Source organism: Malaya genurostris, chromosome 3 (genome assembly GCF_030247185.1).
Source record: "Malaya genurostris strain Urasoe2022 chromosome 3, Malgen_1.1, whole genome shotgun sequence".
NCBI classification, from domain to species: domain Eukaryota; kingdom Metazoa; phylum Arthropoda; class Insecta; order Diptera; family Culicidae; genus Malaya; species Malaya genurostris.
Window position 1 is genome coordinate 166,165,389 of NC_080572.1, and position 27,693 is coordinate 166,193,081.

The 27,693-nt window shown below is 37.3% G+C and overlaps 1 protein-coding gene across 6 annotated transcripts in view; it reads right to left on the bottom strand.

The window, feature by feature from the left end:
* Nucleotides 1-27,693, bottom strand: part of LOC131439639 (uncharacterized) — a 59,615-nt gene that overhangs the window by 23,387 nt on the left and 8,535 nt on the right. For all 6 annotated transcript variants that reach the window (XM_058610895.1, XM_058610899.1, XM_058610898.1 and 3 more), the window contains one exon: nucleotides 1,862-2,023. In XM_058610895.1, coding sequence (XP_058466878.1) covers nucleotides 1,862-2,023 — 162 coding nt within the window. The remainder of the gene's footprint in view (nucleotides 1-1,861; nucleotides 2,024-27,693) is intronic.

A 27,693-nucleotide genomic window follows, 5' to 3' on the forward strand; every position in this document is an offset into this window, starting at 1 on the left:
ATGAACTGCGTCCCAAATCCCATCCAAATTCAACTATTTTTCTGGAATCTTTATTTATTCGATGAAAGCAGGCTGAATCGCGCCGAAATTGCGTGTATTTACACGCATCTCATATACAACAGACAAAAAATTTCAAGTATCTGTTGTCGCTCTGTTAGTGTCTTTTCCGTGCACATGAGTTACTGCACAGATTCAAGAAGAGAAAGAATTACTCAGCGCAGCTCTGAGATTTGTTTGTTTAATAAAAAATTCCATTCGAAAGTATACCGTTATCTCATTGTATTGAAAACAACAAGCGAATCTCCATTCCTGAATTGGCTTTCACTTACAACGGACTGTTACATCTGCTATCATACCACATAAGCAGTGCACAACTAGTCAATTTTGTCACGAGACGCCACTGGCTATAGGGTAAAGTGTGTTAAATATCTTACACCGTAACTTAAGCCGGTGAAACAAAACACACAAAAAAATGTTTAAACTGGACTCAAAACCGATATTCCCAATCTTAGGGTCAAATGTAAGGTCTTATGATCCTACTAAAAATTACTGCATATTTTCGGATATAACAAAAAATTTAAATCGTCGTTTAGAGTACGATGGAAAAATCGTATAAAATCTTGAAAATTTGAAAAAAAAAATGTAGTAGAGTTTGTACGTCATGTTAGTTGGTGGTCATACAAACCGACTTCGATTATACCGGTTCTCGGGTTCAGGTGCTCGAAATACCTATAATAGTGAACCAACTTCGTTCTCTTAAAGATGACCTCTGCGAGCAAAAAACTGTTTCATTATGTATGTTTTACTGGTTAATGCACAAAGTTAATGGACAAACATTTTGAATGGAATATCACTGTATTATAAATGAGAAAGGCATAATTATACCACAAACAGGATTTTATGTTATACTGGTTAAAACAAAGTGACAGCAATGTTTCTTCATAACCTAACTAGTTACGAAATAGTTATTTAGATTTCCAACCACCACATCATTTTGTCATATTGAATTATTTATAATTTATAAGCTATCGTTACTTAAGCAAAAAATAGCTTTAATCACAACTATGCTTCTAGCTTCTAGTTGTAAATAAGTTCATTTGACTTCAATAGTACCAATCCGTAACTAGTTCTAATACCTCTTAGCCCAACTATGTTGCAACAAGAGCACGAATATTTTTTTTATTTATTTGGGGGGTTTGGCTAAAAGCCATTTTTGTGCTTAGGGCACATAACTGATTTCATTATTCCTTACGTTTCGTCTTCGACTCGTCAGTACAGAGCAGTTCAAATTGAACTGCTCACTGCAAAAATTCAAACAATTCAATTTGAACCGCTAAGCAGATGTAAAGTTAACGCTATTTGCGATACACTTTTTTATATTGCGCCAAAGTGCAATGTCCTTTCTGACGTCCCGAGCGAAACGAATAGGCGACCTGGCCCTGAACTGGCCGACCACAGATTTTGGTTATTTGGGGGTTTGCCTAAAAGACATTTGGTTCAAATAATATGATATTTAAAAAATAAGAGGAATAAGTTTTATTAAACTAAATTCGTTGTGACTATATTTGAATTATATTAGGATAAGAATTCTATGTAAAAGTGATGCTACGGCTAAGAAAAACTTATGTAAATTGCCTTAAGAAATAAACCTATTTATGGAAAAAAGATTGCTGTCAGAGTGAACACGATTTGCGAAGCGTTTTGATGCGATGCACTGTTATGGCATTGCGTTCACTGTGACATGGTTGCTTTGATCAAATGGAACTAGCTTGCACGCATGACTTGACGCTTCGCGTTCGGCGCTCACTAAGGTTGATGTGAAATAATTTTAATTCTTGAAATCCATTTCTTACAAACTTACCTGGAAGGTCCAAAAAACAGCAAAACGTATTACATTCCTTCTATTATCTTCAAACTGTTTATCACGTCCAATTTTGACAATCCTATATAGTAGATACCCCGATAACCTTGCACCCCATAGGCATACGAAAGCTGTCACCATCAACTGTCTGCTATCGTAATGCTGTAATTAGAAGGAAACGGAGAGAATATATGAGAAAATCTCTAATTATATAAAGCCATTTCAATTAATTTCTAATCTTATAATTAATTTCCGGTTACTTCCGATAGATGGCACTCTATGTTATGTGTTGCTGTTGGTAAAACGTAGGTGTCATTTCATTTTCTTGCATTGATTGTCGATATTGGGTTGACGTTTTTCTAAGAAGTCTCGTTTTTTATCGCACGACAAATATATTGGCACACAAACAAAATTTTGAACCTGTTTTAATCCACCTGGTATAATGATGCCTTTCTCATATCAATCATACTATCATATATAATACTGTGGTATACTTTGAAATAATTTTCTTCGATTAGTGAAAGAATAACCGAAATCGGTTTGTTGGACCGTCTACTGATAAAAACTATCAATTGGAGAATATTTGAGGTCGATTTAGACATTTTTGTACGGTTTTTCGCCTTTTTTAGTGATGGTAAAAAATTTTTAACACACTTTACCCTCTATATTTCCGGATCTGGTAGTCGGATTCGGATGAAATGTAAGAGTTCCATATGCGACCACAGGACCTTTCATTTGAACCTAAGTTTGTGAAAATCGGTAGCGCCATCTATGAGAAAATTTAGAAAACATATTTTCATTTTTGTTTGCACATTTTACCCCATAACTCCGGAACCGAAAATCAGATCTTCAATTCAAGAATTTGGTATGGGACCTAAAGAGCTTTCATTTGAATCCAAGATTGTGAAAATCGGTTCAGCCATCTCCGAAAAAAATTGGTGCACTTATTTTCACAATTATTTGCACATTTTACCCCATAATTCCGGAATCGAAATAATATTCAGGAATTTTGTATGGGACCACAAGACCTTTCATTTGAATTTAAGTTTGTGAAAATCGGTGTGAAATTCTGACACACAAATTAATAAGACGATAAAAATAGTTCACGTACACACGGTACGAATTACAATAACTTCAATGGAAGAAAATATCAAAAAGTTCTTAATAATAAATTTAATGATATTAAAAGTCAACTGCGTGGGCTAGAAAGAATGGAATGTGTCAATTTTCACATTTTATACCTATCCAGTTGTTAACGCGAGAATGTAATATCGATCACTGCAATAAAACCATCGTCCGAGCACGAGAAAGACAGACAAGCGTCATGAGCAGCGATGCCAACCCTAGGGATTTATCCGTAGAGTTACGGATTTCTGACTTTTTTATGGTTCCTAGAAATCCGCAGTTTTTTCTAACTGCGACCAGTAAGCCATCTGATCACATTCATTTTGAAAAAAGATTCTGGATGATGCGGCACTCATTGAGTTAAGGTGAAATGTAGCGGAATGCGAAAATCGCGTTTTCGATCAATTATTCAAAAACTAGACCGATTTTCGAAAAACCAAAAACACTTAAGTTTTAGAAATCAAATTTATCATAACTAAGTATTCTTAGAATTTTGAAATTTTGCTTTGCCGAGCCGTAATTGGTTTTTGAAATGTATTAACGGTTACTGTTCCGTCCCACGGGGATGATTTTAGAACTGAAAATTAGTGTTTGTAGCAGAATTTCACAAAGAATCTGAAAATGCAACTCAAAATTATAAAATTTTAGCTAAAACAGCCGAAAATTGAAAAAGTTTACATAAATTTTTCTGCATTTTTTTATTGCTTGCGCGCTACTGTTTTGTATTGAGGTGGTGTGAGAAATGCACGGTGGGCACGGTGGCATTATATCGTGCGCAAAAATTACATACAATACATGACGCGAATTTATGCAGTATTGGGTTTTGTGTTGAAATAAAAACGAGTTGAATACAATAAAATGGGTATTATAAGAAATCGTTTATTTTCTAAGTAGCTGTCATTTATAATGCTAATAAAGTCCAACTCTGTTGAGTTCATCGCATTGATGTTGCTGGAGCAATAATGCTTGGCTGTGTAATATCGTAAAACAGGTATTATTTTAGATTGTAGCAATTTTTATAGCAAAACTAAAACTTCAACATTGACAAGCTACTGAATGAAATGAATACAAGCCAAGTATTATCGTTCATTAGCCTGATATACAAACAAAGTGATAAACATTGAGGGTCAGCTTCGAGCCAGTCAGCATGGACAACTCATTGGAATTCATTGGTTTTTCAATTATTATGAATACATTGAATCAACGCTTGATTTTGCTTTCAAAATCGATTGAATAATAAGGAACTGCGAAATAACTTTATATTCAATTTCGTGGCCCCAAATATGTGCTTGAGAAAAGATTCACTAAATAATTTTAACTGCATGGTATGATGAACTATTAGTTATAATTGGAATGTATTCCAATAATGTAATCTAAGAAATTATTAAACTATTGATGATTTCTGGCACCGGAGGCTTCGGAGGCTGTTTGGTCTTCGGTTCGTTATCGTTGAAACAGACATTTCTAGACTCATCATGCTATATAATTCCGAAAGTCGCTTCCGAAAAAAAGTTAATGGTGAATACTTTTACGTAAATTCTATCTCATCGGCGGGAAGGGCCTGGTGAACGACTGGCAAAGATATCGAAAATACTTGAATGTTATCTCGTCTTCAATCGTTCTTTTGAAGGAGAATCCATGCTTGCTACTATACTCAGGCATATACATGGTTAGCAAGTTGGTCAATACATATACATATAGCCTCATGTTAGTCATTCATAATTACTCATGATTTATAGCTCTAGTGTAAGAGTAATCACTAACAATAATGATTGAATTAGCATACATTCAAAGTGTGAAGAATTCAAAAATCCATTACGTCCAGTCTTTTTTACAAGCCAACATAACGAGAGGTAAGCCCACTGCGCTCAATCACTGTAAAAAGTTCTTGTTTCTATGTGTCCGTTTTTCTTGGTACGCTTTGTGCGACGGTTCGTTCAACTGAAGCGGATAAAATTTTGCGCGCATTTTATGACGCTACATTTCACCTTAACAGATCGGCTGAAAAGTTCGTATCGTTTCTATGAGAGGGCGCCATTAGAATTAAATCCATACCATTTTCAGTTAGTACCAACCTTCAAAAGATACGTGTATAAATTTGACAGCTGTCTGATTATTAGTTTGTGAGATATTGCATTTTGAGTGAAGCTACTTTTGTTATTGTGAAAAAAATGGAAAAAAAAGGAATTTCGTGTGCTGATGAAACACTACTTTTTGATGAAAAAAAGTGCCGCCGATACCAAAAAATGGCTGGATGAGTGTTATCCAGACTCTGCACCGGGCGAAGCAACAATTCGTAAGTGGTTTGCAAAATTTCGTACTGGTCATATGAGCACCGAAGACGATGAACGCAGTGGACGTCCAAAAGAGGCTGTTACCGATGAAAACGTGAAAAAAATCCACAAAATGATTTTCAATGACCGTAAAGTGAAGTTGATCGAGATAGCTGACACCCTAAAGATATCAAAGGAACGTGTTGGACATATTATTCACGAATATTTGGATATGAGAAAGCTTTGTGCAAAATGGGTGCCGCGTGAGCTCACAATCGATCAAAAACAACAACGAAAAACCATGCTGAAATTGAACGAATTGGGCTTCGAATTGCTCCCTCATCCACCGTATTCTCCAGATTTGGCCCCCAGTGACTTTTTCCTGTTCTCAGACCTCAAGAGAATGCTCGCTGGTAAAAAATTTAGAAGCAATGAGGAGGTAATCGCTGAAACTGAGGCCTATTTTGAGGCAAAGGACAAATCGTACTACAAAAATGGTATCGAAAAGTTGGAAGATCGCTATAATCGCTGTATCGCCTCTTATGGCAATTATGTTGAATAATAAAAACGAATTTTGGCAAAAAAATGTGTGTTTCTATTAAACGATACGAACTTTTCAGCCGAACTGTTATTCATAACCGTAATCGAGAAGGAAAAGTTTTATCTTTCGTCTGTTCCTAATATCAATACTCTTCTAAGGCTGTGAACCATTTCGCGATTAATTTTAACTTTTGGTTGAAATCTGACACACAAGCGGTTATTTTTGACAGATCGATGGTTATTTTCCGACACTGAAAAAATATCTTACAATGAAAATTCTAGACACAGAAATAACCACTCAAGTGTCAGAGTTAAAAAATAAAGGGTTGTGTAGGGGAGAAGAACGATTGCGATGACATTGAAAATGCAATGCTAAAATTCATTAATAAGTTTATAAAAATTCGAAAAAACACAATAATTCGTTTTAGCTATCTAGGATTTAGAAAATTCAAGTTAGTAATCAATGTGATAATTATTTGATAACTGCCTCTTGTCAAATCCGTCTCGAAAATTCAAACTGTATAACGATTTGAAAAAATATCCACAAACACTATGCCGCCGTCAAGGATTTTAAGAATTTAAAAGCTATAAATTATTTATATCCACTCGCCAAGCATAGACAAAATGTATCCATAATTCCATAAAAAATCCATGAGAAATGGTAAAATATTATACACTTATAACCCCTTGGTTATATAACCCCCCCTACTCATAAATAAACGAAGTGAATCATATCAACAACATATTCCACCCCAGTTTTCTTCATCTATAAACTTAATCTACTCCAATTACTACATTTTGGAAACCCACGAATGATTGAAGCTAAGTAGTACAAGCAGAAAACATGATTTTTTGGTCAATCTAGTTTGAAAGCTTTTAGGTTGACGTGGTTGATGCAAAGAATAGTCCGATGACGGCCCGATCGCAGTGCTACGATCAGGCCGATGTCGTGCTCTATTGGTCCGATAATTGGGGCGTTGATAGGGCGGCTCAAACAAAATCCAATTAGATATGGCTTTTCATATCACATCAAAAACAAAGCAATTTGTATCAAGATTTCATGTGGAACTTCACTTTTAAAAATTGTTTGTAAACTTACAAGAGTTTCAATGCACATATTAGAAGCAGGCAATTGAATGGAAAGATACTATACAGTTCTTCATTGATTATATATAACTTGAAAGCGAAGCTAAGCGTGTTTTTATAAATGTGCAGTCTTGTTCATAAAATACTTCACTGAAATGAAAATCTTATTTATATTCATTAGATTTGTCATATGAATCATATGCAGAATATAATTCATAGAAATTATATGGAAACTTATAATCTTTATTTAATGTGTACGTAAAATCTAACTGGACGTTATCATAATGAAAGTTATAAAAATATCCCATATAATTTATATGGAAATCCGATGAAAGTCGTGAATAGTTGTGTCCTCGATATTCATCAACTGCTCCAGACCATTTTTTTCAGGAAGTTCCGCATCTCAATGTAATTTTAAATCGCTGACACGACACGACGCTCATCCAACTTCGTTCAAGGATATGCGTTAACGGACCATGAAATATATATCCGGTACATTTCATTACTCTATCTGTCTAGTAAGATTCATTTTTTTTATTTTCAGTCTCGGGATCTCACTTCTCTTTCGCAAATATCATGAGGTGCTCCCTTACCGAATGGAATACTAGTAAAGCTTGAATCCTCAAAGAAAAGTAGTAGTTGGCAATTATCTGCTAATCGTATGACCTCCATTGAAAGTTATATATATATATATATATATATATATATATATATATATATATATATATATATATATATATATATATATATATATATATATATATATATATATATATATATATATATATATATATATATAAATTTTATAAAACTAGTCATATGGTATATATGAATCTATCTAAATAAATTCGAAGTGAATATAATATGCGCTTCATAAATTGTTCCAATGTATGTTGTGCGGATATTAAGTAATGGTTATAAGACGCGTCAATAAATTTGACTCAGACTGGAAATTTCATTCGTTATATGGAAATCCTGTAAAAATAACGTTAAGAAAGCAGTTTGTATGGCTATAGACTAATCAGACCTACAAATTGAAATCGTTTTAAGATATATGTACAAATTTGTATCGTCACTTCATATTACTAAATTTGATTTTTCTATTTCTTTTCGCCCTATTTTACAGAAACAGGAAGTCTATACACAGATAAAAGTATTTTGTAAATTTACATCTATTATCATGCACATATTTGGAGAAGGAAATTAAATATAAATTCACTCTACAATTCCGTACGTTTCAATATAATTTAATCGCAAAACTAAGCGTTAATTAAAAGATACAGTTCTATTTATTGAAAATTCAATGCAATCCAATTAAGTTTTGCATCGATGATGGTTTTCAATCAAACTTTCGATTCTATTCCCTGTTAGTATTGATTTACATGTCGTGTAAATATCATAATTTCTTTCTGTGTATTTTCGAAACCTGTATCCGGATAAACTTCACGAAGCTTGAATTGGATCACAAACCTTTTAATTTCAGTTTGTAAAAATTCGTCTAGTCGTATCAGAAAGTGAACACACAAAAGTGTTATATACATAGGGTAACGGTAGGGGAGACCGGGGCTACACCGGACAACTTAAATATCTTCTAAACTAGCAATTTTCGATCCATGGATTCATTTTGTAAACGCACCTTCATGTGACAGGCAGACGTCAGATCACTGGATGACACTGAGTCAATTCAGTTCAGCGGCAATCGTGTTCGTGTTAAAATGAGTACGTTTTAAACTGAATTTTTTTTTGAAAATTTTCTAATTTTTTGGGTATATTTGAAAAAATTGGGGCTCATCCGGACACATATGTTAATTTTCGATTTGTAATTCTCAACATGCTCATGAAACATACCCTAAGATGAATATCTATACTTCTTTCCTACTTCTTGCCATACATTAAAACTAGATTTACTAGAAGTTTAATCAGTCGTTCCTTATATGTTGTTTTGCTAATACTATCAAATAGCATGTTGTTTTGCTAATACTATCAAACAGATTCAACATCAGTTATTTGGTACCTCAGTTTTGAGATAATCTACACTCAGGCAAAATATATACGCAATTTCATAATGATTTCGTATGATTTTTAGCCACAATAACATCGTAAGCGAATCACAAGACCGCCTTAGGAAATCCCGAAAATAGGAATTCCAATAAAACGTCTTATGAAAATCATACGAAATTTTTAGGAACATTGATAAACATAACTTCCCTCATATATTGTGAAGTTTATGAGTTGGTCGTATGAAAACTAGAATAGTGATAGATAAGATGTATATTTAAGAGGTATATTTTTCATATTTACACAGTAACACAGTTTCATTTCTGTTGAGCTCATTAAGTTATCTTAAGATTTGACACCCTACTGTGCTCGTCTCCATTTTTGTGTTTCTTCTCGATTGCAATTAATTGTTTGCGTAAATAATTTCTGATGTAAATATTATATATGTTTCTGATTTTTCTATATTTAGACAATTTAAGGGGCATAATGCATCATTGTTGTGGGGCATAATATCTCTTGTTGTAGGGTACCAAATTTTACAATAGCCTTACATGTTCACATTTTGCGTACTCAACGAATTTATTCGAACGGTTAATGAAACTCGCCTATCTGGGCCTCACTTTGAAGTCGGTTGTTACAGTTTCTGCCTTTTATTTCTTTATGAGAACAGCACACAATTAAGCTTAACTGATCACAATCATTTGTAATATCCTGGCCAGCAAATGCGCTGCTAGTTTTGCTAGTATAAGGTAAGGCATAACTTTTCGTATGATGTTTTGGCATTTTTGCTTTGGTTGAACATCATTTGACGGTTTTATGTTCACTAATATAAATATATTGATATATGGTATAATACTGAGGAAGTCAAAAAGCAACAGCCAGTGGATATCTAAATGGTAATCTGAGTTGATTATATAACAGTTATATATATATATATATATATATATATATATATATATATATATATATATATATATATATATATATATATATATATATATGTGTGTGTGTGTGTGTGTGTGTGTGTGTGTGTGTGTGTGTGTGTGTGTGTGTGTGTGTGTGTGTGTGTGTTTATAAAGTTATATAGGGTAACGGTATCCCCATATCAACTCTAGTTGTCATCTCATATACGGAAACAATTTGTTAGAGTGAGATCTGCTGTCTCTGTTCGACAGAAATAGAGTTACTATTACAGAAGTAATGCATAATTTTTAAACTATTTTCTTCGGCATTATTGCTTCTTAAAGTCGAAGACATTGCATCCGATTTTATCTCGATTCGTTGATTGAAAGTTGAGTAATCGGCAATAAAACACGAAGTTTGTACTAATGAGACGAATATTGGTATAATAAACATAGCTCATTTATATTTTACAATTTGCAGACTGGCATTCAAACTCTTCCTATTCCACGTTGAAAAAAATATTGGTTAGTTCTTTTTTAGTACTTTTACGATTGGTTACATATATTCAGTAGAATGAAATTGGTAAATGCAGCGTTTAGTGGGATAAATTACTCAATAATCAGCGCTACAAAGTTTGCATTGAATACTCCCACAGAGTTCACCCGGATGGTGCGTTCAATCGACAGCATTTTACATGCATTTTCACATTGCTTCCCTAAGCCAGACAGTGCACCAGATTATGAGTGAGATGTTTTTATTTATTTAAATTTGGTCGTAACTCAAAAACAATTGCATTTTATATCACATATTTTTTTCTCATAATTTTTATATTTGTTGACAAAATTTGTAATTTTAAGATGAAATGACATATTTCATATGCGAAACTTTTGAATGATGTTAATATGACCAAAAATTTTCATTTTCGCACAATTTGTGGTCATGTCATGTTTTTACTGCGTCAAAATGTGACCCCACCCATTTTGAGATTTTCGATTTCGGTTGGCGGTTCAATGCATAGGGCGCTGGTCTTACAGCCAGTTATCGTATGTTCGAGTTCGACCTGCAAGGATTCTTGTTTTCAGTTGGATCTTAGTACTAGCCATGCAATACTTATGTAAACTGTAAATCGGCTGCGAAGTTTGTTGAAATAGGAATGTCAAATTCCTAAAAAGGAATGTCATGTCAAGAGTTTGTTTCGCTTTGCATTCCGATCCAGATCGATCCAGATCGATCCAGATTTCGCAAGTATAAGTGGGGATATGTATCTCGAACCAAACCAAATGCGTCTGTAACCTATGAGTGAAGCTTTCGAACTATCATTTTCCGCCCGCACTATTTTTCGCGCAAGACCATTTTCGCCCCGATCTTCCCTATCCGAAATGACAATGGTATATATATATATATATATATATATATATATATATATATATATATATATATATATATATATATATATATATATATATGTATATATATATATATATATATATATATATATATATATATATATATATATATATATATATATATATATATATATATATATATATATATATATATATATATATATATATATATATATATATATATATATATATATATATATATATATATATATATCGTTTGTTCACCGAGCCAGTGTCTTCTTAAAACAAATAAATAAACCCTCCGAAAAACTAGCGATTTCGATTTAATACTAGTCGTGTGGACTCGAAAACTAGGTCAATGAAGTTGCCAATGTCTAATTTATGCAGTGGTATTATGGGATGAGAATAAAATTTTGCTCCTTTATCCACTCATTCATATAGGCACCGGCGTAGTTGGCATGACATCTTCCTGCGTACGTTTTACTTATACTATTTTCCATGATAAAAAGCTATACTGTTATGGTTGAGGAATATTGTTTACTGCCTGTATGTTTCTAATGCCGTTTGGTGACAAAACGACCGTATACTTTGCTATTTATTTTGAGTGTGAAGATATAAGTGGATGAAGAATATGATATATAAGAAACAGATTCTATCAGACAAACCTACGGTTGGTGACAATCTCCATCTTATAACATACTAGCTATAGCGAAAGCATGTATATTCCTGTGTAACGCTGCTTTGCCTACGGCTGAATTTGCATGATGTGATGCTTCCAGCCTCTAAATAAATATTAGGCTCTCGTGAAAGTGAGATTTGCGTCTCATCTCAACTTGATACTTTTAATAAAGTATGTTCTTCTGTTAATGCGTTTTGTTAATATACTATACCGGAATAGAAATCGATTTTATGTTATCTCTGACTTCGCATGACTAGCGTTATTATCGTATTGGCTCAAGAAGTCTCTTCTGGTGGGATTGAAAACCTTATAAAATATACATGGACTGGAACAGGTTTTCATTATAACATGTGAACCAAATCAGATAACTGTGACCATATGAACGTTCAATATGTAATAAGAACTATACACAGAAAAATCCGGTTTATCAAATCGATTTGTTGTCCATGTAATTAAAAAAGTTTTTTAAACCGAGATCAAACAAAATATGCTTGTATTAAACTAGAATATGGTTGATCCTAACAAAAGTTGGTTGTTTCAACATTCAAAACATTGGTTGTATCATTCCAGAACTGTTATTGTCAATATTTTAACGGAAACTCGTTAGAATTACCCGGAATTTATTTATTTTAACAATATTTTTTCTGTGCACAGTTCATTGAGTAGAGATATCTGGTTATGTCAGTGTTCACGTGAAATTCAGTGATATCGCAGTCATGAAATCAATCACAATAAATGTGTTACGTCGCGGGCGTTCGGTGAGCATCTCGAAAAATAGTAAATAAAGAATGGAGAATTATACATCGAAAAAAATCCTAATTTCTTTGCCATAGAGAAAAAATCCTGTTCGTGAGCGATTACAGTAAAAGGTACTGAATAAATATTTAATTAGTATGATTGAATTTTGATCTGCAGTTTTTACCTTTCTCATAAAGAAAAGATATACAATCACTGTCAAAACCGAGTTTTAGGTTCAAATGAAAGGACTTTTGGCCCCAGAGTTCTATATTCTTGAAATCTAACTTTCAATTCCGGAGTGAAGAGTATGAAAAATTTCATACCGTCGAAGTAACAAACGTAAAAATTATACCTAAGCAGGTCTCCAAACCGAATATGGCTATCTTAGTCCCCGATTTCCGATTTCAGAAGCACCCAAAATAGTGGTCATGGATCTCACTCACTTTTCCCAGAGATGGTTTGACCGATTTTAACCAAATTCGGTTCCAATGAAAGTTTTAATGATTCCTACAAAACACCTGGGTTTTCTTCGGACAAATACAAGTTCCGGCTCCGGAATGACACGATGATAAATGTTTAAAATTGGAAACCGTGAAGTAAAGCACGATGCAAAAATCGCATTAAATCTTCTAAATTTGGAAAACTAAACTAATAAAGTTTGTAGGTCATGTCGGAAACTGTAGTAACCTTTCACCTAGACGTAGTCGTTTTAGTGATCGACATGAATTTAAATTACATCAAATTGAACTGTGCCGTCGTTGTAAGTCGAAATCTGTCAACTGCCAAAAAGGGTGTTCAAGAATAAGTTGTATGAAATTAATTGAATACAAAAAAAAATGAACACTGCGAGTTTTGAATTGAAAATCGAAAATCATGTATAATAACAACAAAATGATGTATTTCCAATATTAAAAATGTTATGAAATTGAGCATTTGACGGTACTAAACGGGTGTTTGTAAATTACAATTCATTATAGTAGATTTTTAAGTTTGATTTGTTGTCAGTACCCAGTAATTCCGAAACAAGAAGTTTGATCTCGATAAAATTCAATTGCAGGCTATGGCCAGACCATTCATTAGATACTAAGATTGTGAAAATCGGTTCAACCATCTTCAAGAAGAGTGAACGCTAATTTTTTCCAGCTTTTGCCTTTCTCTATAGAATTACTGTAAAACCGACTTTTAATCGGAGCCTCGGAGGTACGTATTATTATATCGGCAAATGTCTGTGTGTGTATGCATGTATGTGCACATTTCAAAAATTTTCCATCCGCTTCAACTTTTACGGTAATGGATGAACCGATTTCAACAAGCATAGGTTCGGTTAAAAGCTACTATTGAGTTGTGAATCAAGTTCAAAGATCAAAAGGCTGTCACTTCCGGTTCCGGAGATATATTGCTTTAAATGACGTTACCGACAAAACACAATTTACCTTCTTTGCGCTCCATTTTCTAGGAGTTGTCACAACATATTGTCTCGTCTTGTTTCGTGCAAATGTCATCATGTATGGGAAAAGTCTACAAAATACTACAAGGGGGGAAAGGGGGGGGGGGGTCCAAAAGCATCAAATTTTAGTCTACGTGGTTTATGAATGGTCCATTGATATAAATGACGTAACCGACAAAACGCGCATTATAACTTCGCTTAATTTTCTCGGGAATGGCTGAACCGATCTCGATGAGCTTTGACTCGTTTCAAAGTTTTTATTGGGTTGGAGATAAAGTTCGAAGATGGAAAGCTGTCATTTCTGGCTGTTCCGAATATATTATAATACGCTTGAATTATTTAAAATAGATCAATAACGAGTCGATGGCGAAACGTGAAGGAAAGTGAAAAACGTTATATGTCTTGAACACGAAAAAGGCTAACCAATAAACCAGAATCACCCAATTAGGTCAAGTCTAATTTAAGTTCAGCCCGATAGTAAGGACGATGCTCTTTGGTGCAGATCAGAAAACATATTGTAAATAGCAATGACTTTACGTCTGCCTAGCGGTTTATATTGAGCTACTAGGTGGAATAACAGTTCTACGAAAACTGTTGTGCACTGACGGATCGAATACGATATGTAAAGAAAAGTGATAAATGATTATGTGCCCTAAGCTAGCCACTAAATGATCACCAATAAGAGTTTTTTTGTTACGATATGAAAAAAGGTCCTAGCTTTTGTTCATTTGGTTCATTTATTCTAATTGTCTTATTGTTCACACTGTCCAGCTCGTACGCGGTTCAGTTTATTAACTATCTATCTTGAAATAGTAAAAATCTTAGGTTTATGACAAAAAGTAAAATAAATATGTATACCTGCTACGACCGAGAGAACTTATAAAGCATCATAAGCTTCTTGAATTTGCAAATCAAGTACAATAATTAGCACAAGATAGTTATGATACACTGCATCATGTTTCTGATATATTTGCTATTCATAAATCAATGTACATTATGAATATTGACTTATATGAAATACTGAGTAATATATAATATAATACTGTACGATTTATCTTTTTACATCGGTGTACAAATCAACCGTATGAACATTTCTTTGAAAATATAAATAGCGAAATAATATCCGTTGTTTTATATAACACATGCGCTGAAAAGTCCCGGGCCTAACACATAAATGCTGCTAGTTTTATTGCAGTCACTTTTTTCAGTTAATACTAACCTTTAAAAGACACCTGTTAAAATTTCTTGATATTCTATTAATTACTTTGTGAGTTATTGTGCTAAAAGTAACACTACTTTTGTTATTTTCAGAACAATGGATCAAAAGCAATATCCTGTTTTATATTTACACTGCTTCTTGATGGGAAAAATACCGTTCAAGTGAAGCAATTGCTTGAAAAGTGTTATGAAGACTCCGCTTTATCAGAAACAGCAATAAAACGTTGGTTTGTTGACTTCAAAGTGGTCGTAGAGACACCGATGATGCAGAACGCAGTGGACGTCCAAATTAGGCGGTAACACCACTGACATCGTAAAGATATCAAAAGAACGTGTTGGCTTTATATTGCATGAGCATTTGACTATGAGAAAGTTTTGTTCAAAGTAGGTGCCGCGTTTGCCCACTGTTGACTAAAAACGTAAAAACCGAAATTTTTGCATCGATATGTAACAATGGATGAAACATAGATTCATCGCTTCTCTCCGGAATTAAAATGATCGTCATCTGAGTGGACTGAAACTAGTGAACTTCGTTCAACGCGCCTGAAAGCACAACAATAGGCTGGACAGGTTATGGCCTCGGTATTTTGGAATGTATGTGCTGTAATATTTATCGACTATCTTGAGAAAGCTAAAACCATGACAAAGCATATTATATACCTCTATTGGAGGGTTTGAAGGTTTAAATTGCAAAGAAATGATCGCATATGGCAAAGAAAAAAAAATTGTTTCATCAAGACAACGCACCGTGTAATAAGTCAATCAAAATATTCGCCAGAGTTGACTCCCAGCGACTACTTGCTGTTCGCAGATCTGAAAAAAAATGCTCACCGGTAAAAATTTCGCACGAATGAAGAGTTTATCGCTGAAACTGAGGCCTATTTCAAGGCAAGAGTTCTAGAAAAGTGTATTGAAACGGCGCTGGGATGATGTTCCTTTTGATGGAGATTACGTTGATGAACAAATGTAATTTTGAATCAAAAAAATCGTGTTCTCTTTGTTATGTCCGGGACTTTTCAGCCCTTGTGTTAGCACATGGAGTCACAAAATTCATCATTATTTGATTGCAAGCCCAATAAAAATGTATTATGTCATTCTATTACGATATATTCTATTATAATATTTTCGTTCCAGTTCGTGTCGGGCATTCGTAATGTGCCTTGTAATGGCTCTTTCTAGAATATACCAATGCATCGTCACGATTCTAAAAGCATCCTTTTTATGAATATATCAATACTACAGCTAACACCTATATCTGCTTTGATAATTTTGCCTGTAACCCGAAAACAGGAAACAAATGTATTGATCATTCGCATAATCACATAGATGGATGGTGTAACTTTTTAGCACAGTGAGACAAGAGTCGTTAAATTATTTTTGGTAATTGTTAACAAATAAAGAAGGGCACTTTTCATAATCGATCATCTTGCCCTCGGTATTTTAGAGTTAGGGCAGTGTACCTTACTAAATATATCGTTGTATAAAAAAAAATCGATTATCTGAGTAAAAGAGTTGCTCTCAAAATCGAAGGAAATTCATGTCGAATTTTCGTGAACTACTGGTCCTTCACCCTTCCTTCTAGGCCGGGAGCTCGGAGTCGGGCAAACAGAGAAGTACCAGGACAAAACAAAATACAGTTATAGTCGAAGCTGCCAAATCTTTTGAAAATAATGTTTTTAAAGACATTTACAGACTTTTGAAAATCGTCACGGTCTTTTTTTGCCCGTTGAACAGATTTCGTGCATCGTTCTTTATTAATAATCTAGACTATTTCCATCTCCTCGCTAGAATATATTTGAAGTTTTCACCTGGCGTATCTGAAAAAGCGTCTGGTGAGGCCGAACCACAAGGAGGTGCTGAGGGTGCTGATGAAATACATTTGAAAGAATGTAAAACTTGACTGAAAAAACGCGTCGAAGACCAGCAACCCTTTTACGTTTTTCATTGTGGCCGAATAGGAAAAACCTGTTTTAATCCACCTACTGGTGTAATGATGTCTTTCTCATATCTTCCATATTTTCATATATAAATGTGTGGATATTCGCGAAATATTTTTGTTCTCAAAAAACAAAAAAGGTTTGTCCATCAACTAGTATAACCTACAGAGTGAAACAGTTCTCAGATCGGTAAGAAAATCTCTGAGAAAAAAGTGACTGGGCTCGAGAAAAGTAGCTGGAATCCATTTTTGAGTCAATAGTTACAATCTCCGGTCGTTAATCGAAAATCGGGAATCAGAAAAGCCGACACTCTACTAACAATGACTATCGATTGGAATAGTTTTTAGGCAAGCTTAAAAAATTTTTTTACGTGTTTTACTCACCGCTTTTTGTGATGGTATAAATATTTTAATAATATTCGCCCTGTAACTCCGCGTTTGTGAAAATCGGTCAATCCATCGCTGAGAAAAGTTAGTGTGATCCATTTTGGAATATATGACCACTATTTCCGATGTTTCCAGATTCGGAAACCGGGAACCAGGATAATCGATATTAGTTTGTTTTATTTGTCTACTGAGAATTGCTACCGATTGGAATAGTCTCGAGGCCAGTTTAGATTTTTTTAAGTTTTTTGTTTCGCCACTTTAAGTGAGGGTATCAAATTTTCACCGCACTTTACCCTCTAATTCCGGAACCGGAGAACGCATCCGGATGAAATTTTAGAGTTTTGTATAGGACTGTGAGACCTTTCATTTGAATCTGAGTTTGGTATAATCGGTCACGCAATCTCTGAGCAAAGTGAGGAAATATTTTGAAATTGTGATTTTTAAACTAATCTCCCTTCAATTCCGGAACCGGAAGTCGAATTAAAAAGAAATTCAGGAGCTTTGTAAAGGGTGATTTTTTAAGAGCTTGAGAACTTTTTTAAACAATAAAACGCATAAAATTTGCAAAATCTCATCGGTTCTTTATTTTAAACGTTAGATTGGTACATGACATTTACTTTTTGAAGATAATTTCATTTAAATGTTGACCGCGGCTGCGTCTTAGGTGGTCCATTCGGAAAGTCCAATTTTGGGCAACTTTTTCGAGCATTTCGGCCGGAATAGCCCGAATTTCTTCGGAAATGTTGTCTTCCAAAGCTGGAATAGTTACTGGCTTATTTCTGTAGACTTTAGACTTGACGTAGCCCCACAAAAAATAGTCTAAAGGCGTCAAATCGCATGATCTTGGTGGCCAACTTACCGGTCCATTTCTTGAGATGAATTGTTCTCCGAAGTTTTCCCTCAAAATGGCCATAGAATCGCGAGCTGTGTGGCATGTAGCGCCATCTTGTTGAAACCACATGTCAACCAAGTTCAGTTCTTCCATTTTTGGCAACAAAAAGTTTGTTAGCATCGAACGATAGCGATCGCCATTCACTGTAACGTTGCGTCCAACAGCATCTTTGAAAAAATACGGTCCAACGGTCCACCAGCGTACAAACCACACCAAACAGTGCATTTTTCGGGATGCATGGGCAGTTCTTGAACGGCTTCTGGTTGCTCTTCACTCCAAATGCGGCAATTTTGCTTATTTACGTAGCCATTCAACCAGAAATGAGCCTCATCGCTGAACAAAATTTGTCGATAAAAAAGCGGATTTTCCGAATGGACCACCTAAGACGCAGCCGCGGTCAACATTTAAATGAAATTATCTTCAAAAAGTAAATGTCATGTACCAATCTAACGTTTAAAATAAAGAACCGATGAGATTTTGCAAATTTTATGCGTTTTATTGTTTAAAAAAGTTCTCAAGCTCTTAAAAAATCACCCTTTATAAGACATTTATACCTTCTATTTGAAACTAAGTTTGCGAGAATCGGTTCAACCGTCTCTGAAAAAAGTTAGCCATCAGAGGCGATACAGCGATTATAGCGATCTTCCAACTTTTCGATACCATTTTTGTAGCACGATTTGTATTTTGCCTCAAAATAGGCCTCAGTTTCAGCGATTACCTCTTCAATGCTTCTAATTTTTTCACCAGCGAGCATTCTCTTGAGGTCTGAGAACAGGAAAAAGTCACTGGGGACCAAATCTGGAGAATACGGTGGATGACGGAGCAATTCGAAGCCCAATTCGTTCAATTCCAGCGTGGTTTTCATCGACTTGTGACACGGTGCATTGTCTTGATTGTGAGCTCACGCGGCACCCATTTTGCACAAAGCTTTCTCATATCCAAATATTCGTGAATAATATGTCCAACACGTTCCTTTGATATCTTTAGGGTGTCAGCTATCTCGATCAACTTCACTTTACGGTCATTGAAAATCATTTTGTGGATTTTTTTCACGTTTTCATCGGTAACAGCCTATTTTGGACATCCATCGTCTTCGGTGCTCATATGACCAGTACGAAATTTTGCAAAACACTTACGAATTGTTGCTTCGCCCGGTGCAGAGTCTGGATAACACTCATCAAGTCATTTTTTGGTATCGGCGGCACTTTTTTTCATCAAAAAGTAGTGTTTCATCAACACACGAAATTTCTTTTTTTCCTTTTTTTTCACAATAACAAAAGTAGCTTCACTCAAAATGCAATATCTCACAAACTAATAATACACGTATCTTTTGAAGGTTGGTACTAACTGAAAATGGTATGGATTTGATTCTAGTGGCGCCCTCTTATAGAAACGATACGAACTTTTCAGCCGATCTGTATGAACAGCATTAAAAAATATACATAAGCTGCTGATTGCCAGTGCGGACCTTAAGATCTGTATTCACTGAAGTTCTTGAGTGTCTGAGAACATGGCCAGACCAGATCATATTAGACAAATAGGCAGTATGTAGCTCGATGACTATGAACAGCATTAGTGTTATTCATAAGCTACTGATTGCTCGTGTAGACCTGTTTTCACTAAAGTTCTTGGATGATTGGGAATGTACCTGTATCAGATCAAAATAGACAACATGTATGTAGCTCCAGAACTACGAACATCAGTGACAAATTATTCATAAGCTGCAGGTTGCTCGTGTAGATCTTATAACCTATTTTCACTGAATTTCTTAGACTACTCAGAACGTACCTAGAGTAGCTATAGAAAGATAATTAAGCAACGTGTGGATCTCTCTAAACCTAAATAGGAATTAGCCGTTGTAGTTCTTGCTGTGGTACATTGTAGTCCCTAAGGACAATATTCCAAGTATATCTTGTATCTTGGAATATCTATTTCGGATTTCCATAGTCTCAGAGTATACATAGATGGTCGGAGATGCTTTTATGTATTAACATAGTTAGATTTTTTATGTTATCTATATATATATAAAAATGCAGAGGTCAATCTTTGTAATCGCATCACTTAAGAACGGATGGACAAATTTACATGATTCTTTTTGTGTTTGATCAGATTCTACCCCCGCCGGGTTCGAACATCAAAAAATTTTGGAAAATTTGCCGGAAACGTTGGAAAATCCATAAAGTTGTTGTGTATGGAGAATGGAATTTTCGGTTGAAAAAGTCGCCAATGATTGCTAGATCTACGATTGATGTTTGGCGCGTAACGAGTTGCATAAACTCCGCATTCGGCCGATCCGAGCTCTCCGGCGTTGACTTTTTCTCTCTTCGGCTATGGCTGTGCACGGGCGTTCGCATGTATAGGTACGCCGGACCCGACACAGTTGCTACGGTGCGAAAAGCTCGGTGAGGAATATCGTTGCTAAAGATATGAATTTTATGTCGGGTCCGGCGTACCTATACATGCGCACGCCGGCAGCTTAGTCATAACCGAAGAGCGAAAAAAAGATCGGAGATAGAAATGTTGGCCGAATGCGGTTTGACCTTAAGTGTTTGGTCGTCGAAGAAAAGAAAACTAGATCGTTGAAAAAATCGTTTGACGCGCAACGAATAGTTTTGTGTAGAGATTTCACATGCATACTTGATTCATGTTATTCGTCATTCCGAGCCACGTGCTTAATTGGGTATCAACATTATTGTTGCGAATGCAACTAGAAAAAATGACAGTTTTCCGGTTTTTTGAACGTGTATTCCATTTTACGCCATTGTGTTGAGCAAACGTTAAGGAACGTTAAAAAATTCCTGCCAATACAACACGAATTTCTATAGCAAATCTTTGTATACATATTTAAGCATTAATCAAACATAATCACTGTACATAGTATATAGTTCCTTCAGTAATATTGCGTATAGTTTATCAGATATAATTAATTAAAGTAAAAGAACTTACGTTTTAGTGTCCCTTTTCCTATTTAATATTAATGCTATCAGCCACGCTATAAGTAAATTAGTTTAAGGTTAGGTTAAGTTAATGAATTCACTTATTATTTTACCTTTCAGCAACATCAAATATAACTAGATATAATGATCCAAAATAACTATTGCATGTAACGGAGCTCACGTAGAATAAAAATTACTGATTAACAGCTTAATACTATCGCAATATAAGCTCAATATAATCATAAAGAATTTTCGACACCTCTTTTAGCAATGACCAGCAAATTTTTTCGCAAAATGTCTTACCCAATATCAAATGACGTTTTAACGTCCAGCGGCTCACCATTAGAGGGGAATCCGGTTGACAATATCACGGTGTTGGATGTAAGGGCGTCGCAACGAGGGGTTTGCGACACTCCCCCCCAGTACTTCGAGGTCCCTGAGCCGACGTACTCACTGTTGCACCGACGTCCAACACTGCGAGTTTTACAGCTGGTCTTTCCAGTACACCATGCGCAGTTTGTACTAGAGCACGACGAACCTGTCCGTCCTTGGATCGATGCATATTGATCACCCGGCCTTTTGGCCAGCAATTCCTCGGTAGTGTCTCGTCCACCAACACAACAATATCTCCGACTTCGATGGGTTTTGCAGGGCTGAACCATTTGGATCGTCGTGTAAGTGTTGGCAGGTAATCGGAAACCCATTGCTTCCAAAACCTTTAGCGTAGACCTGCGACATCTTCCAGACATGCTTCAGAGCGTAGCTACTGTCATCGTATGAGATCGGGGGCTTAGAACCGTCTGACGACCCGAGAAGAAAATGATTCGGGGTTAGTGGTGACGATAGTTCATCGTCTAGTGGTAACTCAGTCAACGGTCTAGAATTTACTATCAGTTCGACCTCGGTCAACAGGTTTCGCAGCAGCTCATCGGTTGGTGTACGTGTGAGTTGTAGGTGCTTGAGATTTTTCTTTACTGACTGAACGAGGCGCTCCCAGGCGCCTCCGAAATGCGGTGAAGCAGGAGGGTTAAAGGACCATTTTATTTCGGTTGTGACGAAGTGTTCCATTAACTTTTCCTGATCGCACTGTTCAAGTGCCTGCTTTAACTCGCGACTTGCGCCTACGAAATTCGTACCGCGATCACTGACTATTTCCAGAGGCGTTCCTCTTCGGGCGATGAAGTTTCTGATGGCTAGAATGCATGAGTCCGTCGTGCGGCTGTGTGCTACTTCAATATGTATTGCTCGAACGGTGAGGCAAGTTATCAACACACCCCAACGTTTTTCAGTTCGCCGACCAATGACAACGTGCATCGGCCCAAAATAATCAATTCCGATAAAGGAGAACGGACGACAAAAGGCTTTTAGGCGCAATGATGGTAAAGCTGACATTTCGGGTACATTCGGCTTACCAGCTTGATTCTTACAATGCTGACATCTTGCTCTTATACGATTGTATTCCGAACGGAGTTTTGGAATGTAGTATCTACGTTTGATCTCGTTCAGTGTCGTTTTATGGTTCATGTGACAGTATCGCTGGTGAGTATCGGTAATGATGAGGTCTGAAACTGGATGGCCTCTAGGTAGCAGTATGGGTCGTTTCGTACACTCCTCTGCAAATTCACAGGCGTCGATACGACCTCTCATGTGTAACAATCCGTCTGCCTCCAGAACTGGGCTGAGCTTGTATAACGAACTATCTTTCGGCAACACGTTCTTCCAGGGCAAGGTATTCGGTTTCGCAAGAAGATGAATCTCCTTCGCAAATTCAGAGTGTTGAGCGAACTTCAGTATAGTCGACTCCGCCGCCTTCAACTCTTCTTGGGACAATGGACCGGTTTCGACAGGCTTGCTAAAGATTCTCCTGCGTAGATTTGCAGGGAACCGTTTCACGAAGGCTACGTGACGCAGTAGCCGTTTCCAATTAGAGAAATTTTCCCAGATGAAAGTATCTCTTGCAACAAAATGATGAAGCAACCGTTCACGTTTCTCTTCATCGGTTTGACCCAAATTCGAAGCCGTACTAGGCCATAGTTCTTCAGCTTCCCAAAGGAATTCAGGCCCACGAAACCAGCGACTAGTAGGAGCAAGGTCTGGAAATCTCTGCCATTTCGTGGCATCATCGGCAACGTTTAACTTTGATGGGATCCAATGCCATTCATGCGTCTCCGATAACTCTAGCATCTCGCTTACTCGTACTGCAACGAACTGGCTATATTTCCGGTGATCAGAGTTTAACCAACATAGAACATCTCGTGCATCTGTCCAGAAAAACCGTTGCGTTGGTTTCAACTTGTGAGACTCTATCACCAGCGTTGCTAAACGAGCTCCTATTACTGCCGCCTGAAGTTCCAGTCGGGGTATCGATACGAAACGTAGGGGGGCTACTTTAGTTTTCGCGCCAACTAACGCACATTCCGTCGCGCCTTCCTCATTAAATCGAAGGTATGCTACCGCTGCCATTCCGTTTTCAGATGCATCGACAAACACATAAAGTTGAATCGAATTTCGGTCTCCGATACTTGTCCTCATCCGATAACACCTCGGCACTCTGACTTTTTCTACTTCCGGTAGGACTTGTAACCAGACTCGCCATTTTTTCATTTGTTCACTGCTGATGGGATCATCCCAACTCACACCGCTTCGCCAAATTTCTTGGAGCAATATCTTTAAAAACATCAGAAAGTTCGCCAGCAATCCCAATGGGTCGTAGATCATCATCAATGTGCTTAATATCTGCCTTTTTGTCGGGATAGCATGACACTGAATAATTGCTGAATCAATCCGCGTGGAGACCTTGAACGTAAAGGTGTCGGTATCTGTGCACCACCATAAGCCTAAAACCTTTTCAGTGCCTAACGTATTCTGAAGGTTTAAGCTCTTCTCACCTGGACTTGATTCCAATTCCTGTAGAACTCGGTTCGAGTTTGATAGCCAGTTTCGTATTTCGAAACCAGCTTCGGCATGAATAAGCTGGACATCCTTTGCTAACTTAATTGCTTCATCTTCCGTTTCCACGCTAGACAGCATATCATCAACATAATGTTCTTCCATTATCGCTTCAACTGCTCTGGGAAAACGATCTATGAATCTTTGAGCATTTTGATTTTTCACGAACTGTGCACTGCTCGGTGAGCACGTTGCGCCGAACGCCATCACCTTCAATGAATAAACATCTGGAGCACGGTCGGATTCACCGTTCCGCCATAGAAATCTCAGACACTGTTGATCATTCTCGTTCATCATAACCTGCAAGAACATCTCTCGAATGTCACCGGTAATGGCAATTCTGAATTCACGAAAACGATGCAGAACAGATACGAGAGAGGTGAGCAAATCTGGACCGGTAAGTAAGCACGAGTTCAGGGACACTCCCGCCACCTTTGCAGCCGCATCCCAGACTATACGCAGTTTTCCTGGTTTATTGAGATTGGTCACAGGAAAAATCGGCAGATACCAGACACGTGGGTACTTAGCGGACAGCTGCCTCTCGGTCAGTTTCTCAATGTAACCACGTCTTTCATAATCTCGAACTTTTTCTTTCAACGATTCGGCCAGGCAGGGGTCTCGTTGCATGCGCTTCTCCAGGCAAACCAACCGTCTCGAGGCCATCGGTTTGCTATCCGGTAGTTTAATATCATCGCCTCGCCACAATAATCCAGTCTCATACCGTTTGCCTTTGACGCGAGTTAATGACTTCAGTAATTGCTCGGCACGCTCATCATCCTTCGAAAGAATTTGTTTACCCGTTTTCAGTCCAATGCTATCCAGAGTGAAGTAAGATTTTACCGCTTTATGCAATTCCGCATCGTTTCTTTCGCAACACGGACACACGTGAAAACTGTGATACGCTGTCGACACAGGCTGGGAGAGAACATCGCAGGGACCACATACTATCCAACCTAAACGGGTTCTAGTAGCAATCGGCTCGTGTTTGTCACCTTCTTTGCTGTCCAATGCATATCCCAAATGGCAATTGTCCATTCCGATAAGAATCCTCGGAGTCGCATCGCGATATGAATCAACAGGGATGCTCCGCAGATGTTTATAACGACGTGTCAAATCGTTCAGAGCTAGACTCTGCCGCGGCAAGGCTAGGCTGTGGACAGTGTGCACCTTGGGTATCGTATACAACTTTGAATCGTGCACTCCTGATATCTGCAACGAAAGTTTAACTGATTTTGGTTCTTGGCGCTGATGATCCGATGTCCAGCCCAAACACAGAGGATGCGCCTCGCCTTGAATTCCTAATTCTGATAGCAAACTGTGATCCATCAAAGTGACCGATGAACCGTCATCCAAGAATGCGAAGACGCGGATGGATTTTCCGCGTCCATGTAGTAGAACAGGAACGTAACGAAACAACACCTTGTTTACAGAATTCGAGTGCGTGTTGCAGGTTTCGACTGTAGTGTCACTAACTACTGGCAGTGATCTCTGAGGAGTGTCCCTGCGTTGGTATCTGGAATCATCATGTAACAGATTGTGATGCATGTATGTGCAGCCATTCTTTCCGCACTTTTTTTTTACGGGGCACGCATCAAAATGCTTCGATAAACATTTACGACACAACTTGTACCGATTCAATGCCGCCCAGCGATCGCTGACCTTCATTCCACGAAACGTTCTACACGAACTGGGATTGCCACACGCTTCACGACAAATGACGCATGCAGTAGACGCTGAGCTGGACGCAACTCTAGAAGTACTCGCTGGAATTGGATCAGAATTACCTTCGGACTCAACATGTACGTACATTTCCTCTTTTCGACCTCGTTTCTCTGTTTTAGATGCGTAGCTGTTGAAAGATGAGGGAACTGTTACCGCGCATGCTGCTTCCACAAGCGTTTCCAGCCATGCACTGAAATCCGAAAGAGTAACGACATTCAATACTTGGCGGTATCTAGCCCAGTCGAGCTTGATAGTCGGTGGCAATCTTTCGACAAGTTCTTGAAGAAGTGCTACGTTGCAAAGATGCTCGTTTAATCCACAGGCAACTATTGTCGCACACATATTCTGTACTGCAACGCCGAAATCGATCAACGTTCCGAGCTTTTCCGTTTTCGGTGCTGGCATTTCACGTATCTTGCCAACTAGCGAATGTACGATAACTTCTGGTCGACCGAATAACGTGCGAAGCGTGTTTATAACACTTCCAGTCCTGTCGGATACAAAAGTCGGCTGCGTACAGCATCGAGAGCTCTTCCTTTCAGGCTTCGCTGCAGTCGAAGTAGGTTTTCTTCGTCGCTGAAACCGCACATCCGGGAGGTACTTTCATAAGTAGCGATAAACAGAGGCCATTCTTCAGGGTTGCCAGAGAATGTTGGTAATTCCTTAGAAACTGCATGTCGTGCCGCAAGCTGACTTCTACTGAGCTCATGAGACAAGTTTGTCGTCGTTTCTCCAGCCGAACCATCATTCCTCGATGGGGCAAGTTGACCGGATTCCACAGCCTTCACTCGTTCCTCAAGACGCTTCGATTCAAAATCTTGCTTTTTTGCCATCTCTGCAATCTGCCTTTCCATCCGTTCGAGGACTTTACACATTTCATTAGACGTACGCTTTTCGCTGACTAATGTTGTCGAATTCGCCTTCGGCAGAGTAACGTTCGGTGGGACAGTCAATTCATCCCGTATTTGCTGCTCTCTAATCTCCATTTCTCGCTGGAATTGGATTTGCAAATCTTTAACCGCGTTTTGCATCTCGCGTTCTTTCACACGAAGTAACTTTTCATACGATCGTTGTTGCTCGTCGAACCGAATTTGCATCTGATCCATCTTTTCCCGAAACTCGGCGAGTTGCTGGTTCTGCAACTGAATGCCATCCGATCTTGCGTCTACGTCACTCTGTACTGGTACCGTAATGATTGCAGGAACGCCGTGCGCTGTCCTTTTAGCTTCGCATTCTGAACAGCTCCAGTCAACTTCCTCGATGCTTTCATCAACGCCCACGCACTGAAAGTGATACCATAAACCGCAGTCGTCACAGCACACCATCCGGCTGTTGTCCGGATCATTGCACACTCTACAACTCACACTTGACTTAAGATCTTTTATCCGATTAACATTTGACATCGTTCTATTAGCCCCCGATCGCGAGTAAAACGAATTTTTTAAATTGTTGCGAATGCAACTAGAAAAACGTGATTAATCCACCTAGCAGTGAGATGATACCTTTTTTTATCAATTCGCATGTGTTTTTTGCATGAATATTCTTCGGTGTTTAAGTTTTCATTACATTATTTTAATGACCGTCGTTTTAAGCGACAATTTGAGATTGTAATCACTCATTACTCGGTAATGTCGAA